Source organism: Callospermophilus lateralis, chromosome 12 (assembly GCF_048772815.1).
Source record: "Callospermophilus lateralis isolate mCalLat2 chromosome 12, mCalLat2.hap1, whole genome shotgun sequence".
Taxonomy (NCBI): Eukaryota; Metazoa; Chordata; class Mammalia; order Rodentia; family Sciuridae; genus Callospermophilus; species Callospermophilus lateralis.
In genome coordinates, this window is record NC_135316.1 from 103158370 (window position 1) to 103172903 (window position 14534).

Sequence of the window (14534 nt, forward strand, 5' to 3'; positions counted from 1 at the left end):
TACTGTATAGTTGATGGTCCTGTGGATACAGTGTAATCTATTTAAACATTTAGCATATATGTGTTTAAAACTCTTCACTAATGCTGTTTGACCATTTTTATAAAGATTTCTTTAAATTCCATCAGGTAGCATACTGTAATTTTTTTAGTCAAACATTAATTTTTAAGTCATCTTGATCTGTTTTGCTAAATTGCCTTCTAGTGCAAATATAATTTCTATTTCATCTGTGTATATATATATATATACTACTACTACAGGATGCCCAAAAGAGGCCATTATTGCTGTCTTAAATTATGTAATTACACTTCTTTAGTCACTAAAATTGAGCTTTTTGCAAGTTATTTGTTATTTGTATAGCTTCTATCAATTATAAATATGTTCTTTGCCCAGTCTTTTATTGGAACATTAGATTTTTCTTGTCAGTTTAAATTTAATATAAAAGATATTAATGTTTTTCTGTATTTGTCACAGATTTTCAACAACTTTGAGTTTTGGCTTACTTTTTTTTTCTTTTTTCTTTTTTTAGTTGTAGTTGGACACAGTGCCTTTAATTTATTTTTATTTTTATGTGGTGCTGAGAATCAAACCCCGGCCTCGCATGTGCTAGGCGAGCGCTCTACCACTGAGCCACAACCCCAGCCCCTAGGCTTACTTTTTCCACAATATTTTATTCTATGTAGTTGAATGAGTTCCTTTTTCCACTTGTATGCAGTGTTTCTTTCATCACTGGTTTCTGTGGGAGTCCCTTTAGCTGATTATATATGCATGCTTGCAGTTATGAAGTCTTGGAGGGAACAGAAGTCTTTATAATGTAAAAATAATTCCCAAGGATTGAACCGTTATGTGTGGGTCCACATGCAAATATACCTTCCCATTTAAAGCTAGATTGTATCTCAACCAGGAGTCAAAGTCTTACTCTGACTTATTGGAGGATGAGTACTTAACAATCCAACATAAATTTCTCAAAAGTGAAATTGCAGAGATTGACTCGTATAGTGATGATAGCCTGAGAACCCCAATAATTCTGCTCCCCAGTAAAACTAGTGAAAAATTATTGTTTTAAAGAACAACACTTTAAAAATTATCCTAAGGGTGCACAGCAAGTGAAGAAACATGCTCAGAAATATCTACAAAAATGGTAAGAAAAGTGAAAGTCTGTGGTGTTCCAACAAAGACCACTGCTCACTCTTCACTCTCAATTCAGTGAAACAGAAATTTAACTTCAAACTGGTGCCAGTGTGGACACAGGCTCCCTCTCACCCAGCTCCCATGAGAGGGAGCACTTTGTTTTCAGGAGGAACCAGGACATCATTTCTCATATCTTTCCAGCCACCTGTTGCTAAGGCTAGGTTCTAGCAGAATGCATTCTAGAAGTGGGGATTCCCTTCTGCTTTTGAAAGACTTGAATAAGAGAAAAGCCAACTGCTGAGCATTCTGGTGTTCACAGTTGGGCTCTCTGGTTATAGTCTTGTTACCTCATCCTAGTTGGGAAGTGTGATGAGAACACTGGACCCCAGTGCTCAGGATGCTGTGATACCACATCTGGCCAGGAAGCCAAGGAAACCCCAGGCTCCCTCCCTCCCTCCACCAAGAGTGCCCAGCTCCAAAAGTAGGATTGTCATGCAGAAAAATATGTCATTTTCCTGCCACTTGTATTTTGACAAGGGTACCAATGTCAGAAACGTTCAGTGAGGAAGAACTAATGTTTTAACAAAGCTACAGGGTCAGTTAGATAGCTCTGCGGACAAAGAATTAAGGTGGACCTTTGCCTTACATCTTCTACACAAATTTACTTAAAAATGTGTCAAAGAACTGAAGTTCTGAATGAAGACATCATGGTAAATCTTAGAAACGTCATGGATTACACGTTTCAAAATTAAGAACATTTTTGTCTGAAGGCATAGCATCAGGACAGTGAGAGGAGCGAGTTAAAATATTTATTTATATATATAATTTTTTTTAATCTCTTGAGGAGCTTCTATCAGAATATATAAAAAATTACAAGTCGGTAATCCAGAGTTGGATGGCCCAGTTTAGGGTTTGTTTTGTTTTGTTTTTTTCAGTTCTAGATGGACACAATACTTTTATTCAGTTTATGTGGTGCTAAGGATTGAACCCAGTGCCTCACATGTGTGAGGCAAGTGCTCTGCCACTGAGCATAATCCTCTCCAAGATGGCCCAGTTTTATAAATAGTAAAAGAGTCTCAACAGACTTTTCTATAATGAAGATTATAATAAGCACATGAAAAGATGGTCACCGTCCTTAGTCCTCAGGGAAAGGCGCATTAAAACCACAGGAAAACATAGCTTTATGTCTCTTTATTTACTTTAGAATTTTTGGAAAAGTCTAGAATTTTCTTCATATAGATCTTAGGCATTTCTAGACCTTTAATCTTTCTTGCTATTTTGTGAATGTGCTGTTTTCTCCTTTTTAATAGGCATGTGGTTTTCCTCATTTTTAACAAATCTGTTTATAGCTGGTATGTAAGAAAGCTGTTGGTGTTTATTTTCATCTGAACATCTAAAAGAACTCTTATATGAAATAACTTTCAGTTTACTGTTCTTGGTATTCTAGGTAAACATTTGTACCTGCAAATAGTGACCATCTTTGTCAATGACATCTGTATTTCAAATTGATGTCTTTTTTGACTGGAACTTTCAAACAATGTTAAACAATAGAGATGATAAACCAGGCATGGTGCTGCACACCTATAATCCCAGTGGCTTGGGAGGCTGAGGCAGGAGGATTGCAAGTTCATAGCCAGCCTCTGCAATGGCAAGGCACTAAGCAACTCATTAAGACCCTGTCTCTAAATAAAATACAAAATAGGGCTGGGGATGTGGGTCAGTGGTCAAGTACCCCTGAGTTGAATCCCTGCTACCCCGCCAAAAAAAGATAAATGTTCTTTTTAGAAGAAAATAGTGAATGTTTCTCTCTCTTACCTCCATAGGCTGGATTCTAGTGACATTTATAATGAATTGAAAGAAACCTATCCCACTTACCTTCCCCTGTATGTTGCACGGCTTCATCAATTGGATGCTGAAAAGGTTGGACATGTTCTTTTTTTAATAAGTCTTATTTTGTCTGTAATATTAGATAAGATTTATACTTCAAATAAAGGTTAATCCTTATCTTTGTAGTCTGTTCTTGCCAACTAAAACATATTTCCTCAAATCAAGTGTCCTGTTACTCTGTTTTCATTAATGTGGTTATAGGACCTAGCCACTGCTGGGAGTTGACTGGCAGCAATGCTGGGTAGCATGTAGTATGTATGTGGTGTGACTAGTAGTCTTATGGTTAGTGAGAAGGGGTAGTAGAGAAGATAGCCTATGGGTTGACTTGTGACCTTATCCCAAAGGGCAAGTTCTTGGCCAGATGGAAATCTGAACGTGTGGTGCAAAAGTCCCTGCTTTGTGTTAACTTCATTAGTGATTCTCATTCATAAGGATTAGCCACAGTTCCAGACTGTTGTAAGGTGGACCATGGCAGGAAGGAATTGCTGGTTATAATCAGTTAGAAATCAGGAAAGGTGGCAGGTCACCTAGAGTGTGTTTAAAAGAGAGCTCTTAAAAGATTTGAATAGGAGAAAAGCCCAACTACTGAGCACTCTGGTGATCACAGTTGGACACTATGATTATAATAATCTTGTTACTCTCATCTGTTTTATGATTGATTAGAAAACAGTTTATTTCATCAGCTAGTGCTTTTCTTCTTTATTTTTTTTTTACTTCTGCTTTCATGTGTGGAACAACATAGCCAATCACATCTCTGAAATCTTATGACATGCAGAAAATGGGTGTCCTTTGTAAAAAGACAAACAAAAAAAAAAAAACATTTTTACAAACTTCATGTATGGTTTACTCTCACTGTTGATCTATAGCAGGAAGTGTAAGTTAGGTATATTTATGTCTGCACTCAAGTTTTCCAGAGATGTTGACAACTACCAGAGTCTTCATCAGGAAATAGGACAGAGCCTCTGGGCTGCATGTAGATATAGATGATCTCACTGCAGACACGGCTCTCATGGTCAAGACAACAAAAATCAAATGCTTTATTGTACTGAGCAATATACCCAGTTTTCAATTTCTTTTTTTTCTCCCCAGGAACGAATGAAGAGACTTAATGAAATTGTTGAAGCTGCAAATGCTGTAATTTCTCATATAGATCAGACGGCACTAGCTGTTTATATTGCAATGAAGACTGACCCCAGGCCTGATGCAGCTACTATAAAAAAGTACCTAACCAGTAAATAATCTTTCTTGCATCTCATTTCTTAGTTATTTGTATAAAAAATTAGGGACTAATGTTACTGAGGATATGATTTTCTGATGTCTGGTTTTGCCTATAATCAAGATTATCAATATTTGGGTACTCCTCCTTAGAAATGTTGTTCTAATTTTCTTCAGTCCTTTTAAGACTCAGCCAGGAAAGCATTTTGCTTTCTGTACCATTAAGTGTGTCAGGGTGGAGTGGTTTGAGTAGCTGTGACCAAGTAGTCTCTCCCCTTGGGGGTTTATGTGACGTGGACAAATTGAGAGGACCAAAGCATGGCACCTAGAAATTAATTTTTAAATGATTTATTGACCCTTAGCATGAAAAGTGTAAATTTTAGGGGTCTGGGGATATAGCTCAGTTACTAGAGTGCTTGCCTCACAGTCACAAGGCCTGGGTTCAATCCCCAGCACCAAAAAAAAAAAGGTAAGGAAAAATGTAAATTGTAGTTTGTAATGCCTCATAGAACAAATTATCTTAAAAATTAAGTTAAACCTGTTATTTAGCAACCTTAGTTTTTCTGTAGCTCTCTTTACCTGGGAGAATGATAAGGGGGAGTTTATAGTTTAGTTTTTGTAAGACCTAAGGCTGTATGCAGATATTGGAGCTTAACTGGGTTTACTGGTGGTTGATGTGGTTCTTTCCACCCAGGTGTGTATGTGAGAGGTGTGATGGTCCAATGGTCTGAACCAGGCTGTGTTCCGTGTTTGGGTCTCTTATACCCTTCTGTGAACTTTCTTCTTCTTCTTCTTTTTTTTTTTTTTTCTTGGTGGTGCTAAGGATTGATCCCAGAACTTTGCAAGTGCTCTACCGCTGACCTTCATCCTTGTCCCTTTTCTGAGACAGGGTCTTTCTCAGTTGCTGACGCTGGCCTGCAACTTGTAATCCTCCGGCCTCAGCCTCCTGAGTCACTGGGATTACAGGAATGTACCACCACCATGCCTGGCCCACCCTTCTGTGAATTCTCACTATCACATTGTAGTTCACCTGCATCCAGTTTTCCTGTCACTGATTTATTTTCAACATTGGGTGTCATTAACTTGCAAGGGTAAAAATATCCTCATTCCTTTAGTCATTATAAGTAATAACCTAAATTGCTTCAGCTACCTTAAATGATTTTCCTTAAAAATTCAATTTGCTTTATTCAGTACTTTTTTTCTAAAGTATTTGGAATTGGAAATTGCTTGAACTCTTACCACCTTGTTCATATTGATGTTATAAGATCTTATGAATATCTTATAAGCAGTAATTTTCAAGTGGAATAAAATTTATTAAAAAACACTGGCCATTTGGCCATTGTTACTGTCCTCATATTTTCCAAATAAGAAATTTTTATAAACTTGCCCTTTTGTCAATATTATTAATTATTACGATAATTAACTGTTTTTCAAGTGCCAACGTGTACTGGACTGTTTAGGGCTTTGAAATGTATTACCTCATTTGTAGTGAGTCTTCCAAACAACCTGTGAAGTAGGACATTTTCATCCCAGTCTCATGGTGGTGCTCAGGGAGGGTTAAGAGGACATGGCCAAGGAGCCATTCTGGAAGTGGGAAAGCCAGTGTTTGTGACCAGTCGTGCCTTTCATTTCTCCACATGTACCTGCCCTGTCTTGTGGAGCGCACGTGGCTCCTTTTCCACTCCCTGCTGCACCTACCCTCATCACCTTCCTTTCTGCCTTCAGGATGAGACTGCCTTCCACAGGGCTGATCTTCCAGCCCGGCACTGCACCCTGTCCTCCCTTCCCTGCAAGCTGCACTCAGGCATGGCAGGACCTAGCCTGGCCTCAGCACTGGCTCCTGTTCCCGCATGGCTCCTGGCTGTGCACGACCGGTCTACACTGCAGTTCTCCTTCCTTCACACCAGTCAGTGTTCCTTCCCACTGCAGGAGTCTGCCTTGATCACATTACACCTGCCTTCCCAGAACCCTAGGGGTCACAGGCCCATTCTGCACCTTCCCCGATCAACCTCATCATGGCCCCTGATGTCACCTTCTATCTAGCATCAGTTACTTTGTAAAAATAATATAATTTCCCCACATTCAAGTGTATGTGAAACAACACCTCTGGCTCATATTGATATTTCAGTAAATATTAAGGTCCATTTTTCTCTCCTGATATTTTGCCTGTGTTTTTTAAATTTTATCCATAGAGGAAACTCAATTCCAGGTTACAGTGAGCCAGAAATGTATTCTTCCCCACTGTTTTCATCTCTGGTGTTTTCTTCAGCTTCTGCCCTTTGGAGAGTGCTGAACCCTGAACTCTTAACAAAACTGTTGACGGATATAGTGATAATCAGAGTGCTTGCTGTTAAACAGCATACCTGTCAGGGCTTTGAAATAAACTTTGAAAAATCTAGAAAAGAGCCAAAATGCACTAAAATGCTGAATTAAGCTGGCTTTAAGATTCTGACAATATTGGATCAGTTTGTCCATTTCCTGGGACCTTTCTTTGGACTCTGAACAGGTTGACTTAGAGTAGAATACTTTTATTTGAAAACTTGAAGTGGCAATGTATAAGATAAGCTGCTTTTAAGGAGATCCTATCAGGAAATGGTTATTTTTTCCTTTGGGGTATTACCTGTTAGCAAGTAGCAGCAGACTTATTAGTCAATGATTTCTCATTTTCATGCAAAATTGTTTTCACTTCAGTCACTCGTGAAAAATAATACAATGGCCATTTTACAATCCTCAAAATGATACTGGCTTTTTGTATGTCATCTGATACCAACTTTTAGTTACATTTAGACCACTTACTTAATCATTAAAGTTAAATTTAGGATTTACTTAAGTTGCTTCCAAAATGTAGTGAGAGCAGTTCATGGATACTTAACTAGATCTGATTCAAAAAATGTTTATTGAGCAAATACTGTATGTAAGACTTCACTGGGGAGAATTTTAAAAATGAATAAGGTACATTACTTTAAGAAAACTTAAAATCTAATACAGCAGATGAAACTTCCAGATAGAATATAAAGATGAAATATAATCAGCATTTTAAGATACAGAAGCCTACAGAAGAGAAAACTGCCTTTCCTGAGTGGGGAAAGCCCCAGGAATTAATAGGAGCATTCTGTCTGAGCAATTTGTAACTAAGGGACAAGAGTATAGGAATAGAATATTCCAGATGTGTGGAAATTAGATGATTGAGTCAGAGGATGCTGAAATAGAAAGGCACCTTGCAGGTGATTTATTCCAGGTTTGGCAAGTTCAGAGCACCCAGATTGCCCCCAGCTTGCCTTCTGCATCCTTCCAGCCCTTTTCTGAGCAGTCAGGATGGGCCAGTCATGGTGAGAGTGACGAAGCCTGCCATGCCATCCAGCTCTGTTCCTCAGTGCCCCTTCTTCTCACAAAGGGAACTAATAGTTGTGCCTGACTCCCAGGTTGTCATAAAACATAAATGAAAGACTGCAGAGAGGGCATCTGAAAGGTGGGAGAAAGAGGGTCACTCAATAAATGAGAAGCCGTGTAGATGCCACCAAAGTCAACTCATAAATCCTGTTGTTCTTAAGTCCAAAGTGACCAAGCAGCTCTCAGATATGTTTCCACAAAAAGTGAGTGATTGTGGTTCTTTAAAGCTTTGAAACCCTTAGTGCTAAACTGTTAAGCATCTTATAGACAAATTTTATCTACTTTGCAACTGTGTTAAAATTGTAATGGCTTCTTAGGTAAGACCTCACAGAACCAGATGGACTTTGGACCACAGAATGTACCTATCTTGGGCAATGTTTTAGCAGCAACGTTGTTTTCATGGTACTTAGTCTTCCCATGCCCTACCATGTTGCCTCTTGAATTAACAGGACTCGGTGTGCAAGGTTAATGGGTGAGCCCCGGAGCCCCCGAGCTGTTGGGCTGGGAATTGTCTTTCCTACTAATTCTTATAGATTAGTCCCGGTGTTTCCACGTGTCACACACTTCACCCTGGCTCCTTCAGAGCAGTCTTACTCCTGGGGCATCCACGACTTCATGCCTCCTGGTCATTTGCTCAGCACTCTCAGTCCTCATGGTCTTCATTTGTATCTGTCATGAGTCGGACAGAATGCCAGAAATCAGCAAGCATTCTAGAGATTTGCTTTTCCTTGAAGGAAGGTGGTACCTGTTTCACTTGATAGTTGTTGAGTGTCAGTATGTCCCAGGCACTTGTGCATACTGTTCCTGCACCAGAGCAAAGCAGTTCACTCTAGGGACTGAGCGCATGTTGCAGAGGCAGACTGCTAGCCTGAATTCCACATTGGCCACTTCCTCACTACAGGTCTGTGGATAAATTCTCAATCTCTTAGGGTTTCAGTTTTCTCCTTCACAAAATGGGGATAATGAATATCTTACTCACAGAATTGAGTTAAATGAATTAATATGTTAAATGCTAGGATGGTTACTGGCATATTCAGAGTAAACATTATGTTTGCTCTATTTGTACATAAAAATTCATGCCTAGAAGAACCTGTCTTCCTGTCCATATCCACAATTGAAGATATAATAATGGCTATTTGTAAGAAATCTAGAAGACTGGGGATATGGCTCAGTTGGTAGAGTGCTTGCCTCTCACCATAAAAAAAAGAAAAAAGGCTTTTTGTAAGAAATCTAGAGACTACAGAGAATTGGCCTAGGGTTCTGTAGCTGAGAATCAGTTAAGAGCTGATTTCCCTTTCAGCTCTGTTTTTGATGGCATTCTATTTTGACCAAGCACAACTTCCTGATTCACTTAATCTCTGTGTGTGACAATGGCTCATTTAATGTTTATTGATATAAGGAATCATATTTGATGTAAAATACAAATGTACATATGTGAGTCTAAAATAGTTCTGCATTGTAAATCTTAGGTAAAAGATTGCTTGCAATTTAATTTTAGGTAATATGGTCATGATAACAAATTTTGCTAATCTGTGAAATATTTTTTTAATTACTATTCAGTGATATGGACAAACAGAAGTCCACCCTGGTAGATGCCCTTTGTAGGAAAGGATGTGCCCTGGCGGACCACCTTCTTCACACGCAGGCTCACGATGGAGCAGCAGCTGGTGACGCAGAAGGAAAGGAAGACGAAGGAGAGTGTGCTTTGGAGTCTCTGTCAGAGACATTTTGGGAAACTACAAAATGGACTGACCTTTTTGACAATAAGGTAATCTTCTGCTCCTTGTTTTGACACACACTCTCTTGAGCCTCACTGCTGCCAAAAAAGGAAGGGAAGAATGAAAGGAAGCTCTCAGCTCGGCTCGGAGGAGGACTCCGTGACCCTGTGCCTCATGTTTGTCCTGCCTGTTTTGAAAACATTTACCATTACTGTACATCTACAGAGGGTCTGTTTAACCATGATGATCCTCAAAGCAATTTGAAAATACATGTAATAGTCTTTTAGTTAAAACAGTTATGTATGAAGGTAAATCAGAGAAGTCTTCTAGAAACATCTTCAAGCCTCCTTACCTTGTTGATGCGCTAATGTGTGTATTGAGGGGCGGTTATACTGATTGCTTAGATATTATTTTCCTCAAAACCCCCTAACTTCTAAATAATTATTTTAATTGGAAACTACTCTGTTCTGAACCCTTTTTTGAAAAAAATGTAACATTGATGAACTTTTTTAGATTTTAGTTAATAAAATGTTTTCAGTCCCCTTCAGCTCTCTACTATAATTCCAACAATAGAGATTATTTAACTACTAAGCCAGATGCAGTACACTCCTTTAATCCCAGCTACTCAAGAGGTTGAGGCAGGAGGATCCAAAGTTCGAGGCCAGCCTCAGCAATTTAGCAAGACCCTATCTCAAAAAAATCAAAAGGACTGGGGATGTAGCACAATGGTAGAGCACCCCAGTACTGCAGAGAGAGGAGAGAAGAGATTATACACTACAAGTTTCTGTCAGTCTTCCTTGCTGTAGCAATGAAGGCACAAAGTAAAGCAGCAGGATTTTCCTCACCCAGCACAGACCATCTCTTTATTTTAGTTGTCAGCATCTTGATCTCAGTTAATTCTAACTATGGTAACTTGCACCAAAGAACCCTGAAAGTAGGAAAAAATTCTTTCTATACGCTTCGGATTTCCTTCCACATTACAGAGTAGATTTATAGAAGGGTACTCAGTCTCATTCAGGAAACTAAAGGAGTCAAAATTGCACAGAAGTTAAGAACTTGGATCTTAAACTCCATCCCTGGAGTTAGACTTCTGCCTCTCTACCATTTTTTAGTTTGTGAATTTAGGCAAATTACTAATTTTGATACCTCGGTTTTTTGACTATTGAATGAGGACAGGGACAGTACCTACCCTAGGGTTTTATGAACGGTATTAAGTAGATGGAAGGTCCCCAACAATTTTCCTATTGTTATTAACAGTTATTGAAGTTCTGCTGTGTGCCAAGACAGCTGGAAGCTAAAATGAACAAGAACCTGGGCCCTGTCTGTTAGGGAATGTAGCAGAGCCTGTGAACACTTGGTGGACCTAACAATAAGACCCTTAGGGATAATGCTGCCTATGAATTCCATGACTAGTCTGTTCACTACATTTGCAGCTTGGTTGTTAAACACTTGCTTGGCTCCAGAATACAAATCAGTGTGACAGGAGTCCTTTCTTTGAGGACATTCTCTACATTCTAAAATGGAGTCCAAAATGTAAATAAATTATTACAAGTAGATTTGACAAATGTAATAATTAAAGGTACAAAACTTGTACAAAAGGGACCTGTGTATATAATTTGATAACTTTTTTAAACATCCTCATTTACAATTTTAGTGATTTATAGTGAGTCTCTACATTTTTTTGTATACCTGCCCTAATTTATGTTTTTGTGATTATTTGTGTTAACTCTGGTTTCTTTTACATGAAGAGGTATTTTAAAGTAGATTTCAACAGCTAGTGACCTCTCATATTACTGTTTTTCTTCCCCAAAATAAATTACCTCATCTATGGAGTTACTCAGTCCTTTCAAAGACACTATTTGTTTTTTAGAGTTTTTAAAAATGTGTTTGATGTAACACATTCATTTTACTTACACTTCTGTTAAAGCCTTAATTCTATTATTAAAATTGAATGCTTTAAAATGTAACCATTTCATAGATAACCTTTATCTTGTTCTATGTCATAGGTTTTGACATTTGCATACAAGCATGCATTAGTAAATAAAATGTATGGGAGAGGCCTTAAATTTGCAACTAAACTTGTGGAAGAAAAACCAACAAAAGAAAACTGGAAAAATTGTATTCAAGTAAGTGATGTTAAAATTGTCTTTTTTTAAGTGTCACTTCAGTATTGCACAGTGACGAGAGACTTTTAAAGGGCTTATGGCAGTGACATAGCAATACTGATGTTATCATGACCAGTTATTACTTTAATTAATGTAATGTGTATAAGAGACCTCAGTAAACTATTTAAATTTTAAAAACATTCTTCACTTCTGTGGGGCCGGGGGAGAAACTTGTATTAGCTCCAGATCTTTTCAACAAGAAAAAAATGCATTATTTTATGTAATTAGAAGACAGAATTTTCCTTTATGAAGAAAACTTTCTTTTAACTAAACTTTTGACTCCTTTAACTTTCTTTTAATACCACAGTCCTAAAATGATTGAACTCAGAGCTTGTATTTGATTTTCTTCACTTGAGATCCTAGGCCACTTTTGTTAATTATTTTACCCTGTATCACGTTGTATAAAAGAAATTCTATAGTTGAACTTTCTATACAAGTTAATATAAAAAAAACTTACGGAATTTTGCAGAAATTATTCCTGCAATTGTCCTTGAATGCATAATTGTTTTATGCCTGAATGATATATGACAGCAGGGAGTTTTGGTGGCGCCAGATGGCAGCTCAGGATCTAGTGTAGGGCATTTATATTTGTATATAAAGCTAAATTTGGATGTAAAATGAATCAGTAGGTTTCTACAGAATTGTTTGGCACAGTGAGCTGTAGATTATGTTTACCCTTGGAACTTTTTCTGTATACAAGCGTGCATTAGCCAGTGAGTCCAAATTGTAATACAGTTTAAAGTAGGTTCTTCAGATCTTTTACTTGGGTAAGAGAACTTTTTCTGGAGCTAGTTGTTATTATGTCTAGTGTGGTTTTCATCATAGAATATAATTTGTGAGCTGTATTATACAAATGTGAAAGCCAGTGGCGCTTCCAGAGATTGACATTGGGCATTATTTCCTAATGTGTCTCCCCTCAACTCTGCCCCACTACTGTCTATTCTGCACCCAACAGCCAGAAAGATATCTTCTGATGCCTACTAGGCATCTCTGTCACATTAGAATAAATCCAACCCCTCCCTGTAGCCCATGGGTTCTTGCCTACCTTTCTCCAACCATGTCCACATCACACTTCCTCTTCACTGTTTCTGCCACACCAAACTCTCCACAGTGGCTGCAAACAACCACACGCTTCCCGCTGAAGGCCCTGAACACTGCCTGTAGTGTCTATATGGAAAGTTCATACTCAAACTCTTAGAGAAAATTTCATCTTACATGCCACCTCCTCAGAGATCCATACTTGCCCATCTAGCTTCCCGGTTGTACCCTGTGGTGTATCATTTGTTTTCATTGTATACCAGATCAATAACTTCATACTTGCTTATTTGTTTTTCCTGATGGATCCTGTTTCCTAAAGGTGGAGAGTTGGTTTAGTTAGCTATCTTCTCGGTGCCTAGAACAGTATCCTACCTAACAGCAGGCACCCAGAACAAATGAGCAAAAGGAGGTTAGGGTGGTAGTAGCAAGGTAAGGAAGTTAGGCTGGACAGAAGGGACTATGGCAAGGTTGATAAGAGGAAAGAAGGAAGGTTGTAGCAGTCATGGTCACGTGGGAGGGAGGGCCAGTTGGTGGAAAGTTGGTTGATTGATAAGAAAGCTGGGTACTAGGGAAGAAAAAAGGTCAATGGGTGGTGGACTTAGGGTTGGTTGATGGAAAGAAGGAAGATTCTGTCTGCTGTTACTTTACTAAATAGTTGATGGATAATTCACCCTAAATATTGAGCTTGGAAATCTGTCATCTCTTAGTAATATTTTAATTGTGTTTTATTGTAGCTGATGAAATTACTTGGATGGACCCATTGTGCATCTTTTACTGAAAACTGGCTCCCCATCATGTATCCTCCTGATTATTGTGTATTCTAAAATAAGAACCAAGACTTTAAATTTTAAAAAGGAAAGTTTTATAGTGAATGGATATAAGAACAAATTTGTGGCATTTTTAGTCTGATGCATGTTTTCATCCACTATCAATACTGATCATTAAAACAATGTGTATTTATCAGAGAATTCACTGGCGTGTGGCTTAATACATGTAAATGTAGACTCTGACATCATGGTGTTTCCTTAATGCCTCAGATGGCTGGCAGGAGAGGATAAACCTTGCTGCCAACCCCGAGCACTTTGAGTTGGGTCACAGCTTCTTACATGCATGATAGGTTCAGAACAGCAACTTTTAACGCAAACTTGTAAAATTCTATTTTTTATTTTATAAATGAACAGGGTTTTAACACGCTCAACTTTAATTTTTTTCAATTGTATAAAGGCCTTAAAAAAGCTACATTGAGCGTAGCTAAAATTATTTATTGGACTAAAAATTAACAAAACCTCATTTCCAGGGTTTTTTTTTTTTTTTTTTTTTTTTTTGGCAAATGTTTACATTCAATTAAGGGGAAAAAATAAAACCTTCACAAATGTGTAGCATTTGCTAGAACATAACTGTTTCAATAAATTTTCAACTTGTGGTTATGATAGGCAAGTCATTTTTTACATCCTTGAAGTACACAGTATCAGAATGAATTAATAATGCGTGTATAAGTGCCAGACAGCTGACTCTTTATCAGGTATTGTAAAGATACACACGTGGTATGTTTATTAAAGTTGAAATAATGTAAAACACATGAATAAATGTGCAAAACCGGAATCACAGTACACCATATGCACTCTGATACCTTAATTTTTTTTTTAATAAATAATAAAAGTGAATATTGAAGCTTCCTAAAGTTGGTCTTAATTTTTCATGAATCAATTTGGGGGTTAAAACAAATAATATATATTAAATCTACTGACAAAAAAATAAACAAGTAATTTATTTTATACCGTTTCTTATAGGCCTGCAATTATTTGAATATATTTCCAGTTCTTATTGTGTGAATGGCTTTTGTGTATGTTCAGCTTTTTATTATCTTTTTTTTCCTGGTTACTATTCTTGCTTCTTTTATCCTGCCTCCATGAAATAGACAGAAATAGATAATATTAAAACATCTGTAATCACTTATTGAATAGCAAATTGTTTGTGTGTATGTGTGGTTTTT

The 14534-nt window shown here is 37.7% G+C and overlaps 1 protein-coding gene across 3 annotated transcripts in view; it reads left to right on the forward strand.

Moving 5' to 3' along the window:
* The window catches only part of Tpp2 (tripeptidyl peptidase 2), a 66561-nt gene extending 52238 nt beyond the window's left edge, over positions 1-14323 (forward strand). For 2 of the 3 annotated variants that reach the window (XM_076872736.2, XM_076872737.2), the window contains 5 exons: positions 2952-3048; positions 4105-4235; positions 9181-9388; positions 11345-11464; positions 13276-14323. In XM_076872736.2, the coding sequence (XP_076728851.1) occupies positions 2952-3048; positions 4105-4235; positions 9181-9388; positions 11345-11464; positions 13276-13365 (646 nt within the window). In that variant the 3' untranslated portion in view covers positions 13366-14323. Of the gene's footprint in view, positions 1-2951; positions 3049-4104; positions 4247-9180; positions 9389-11344; positions 11465-13275 lie in introns of those variants that run through there. The other variant, XM_076872738.1, reaches the window with a different exon arrangement.
* The last annotated feature ends 211 nt before the right edge of the window (positions 14324-14534 follow it).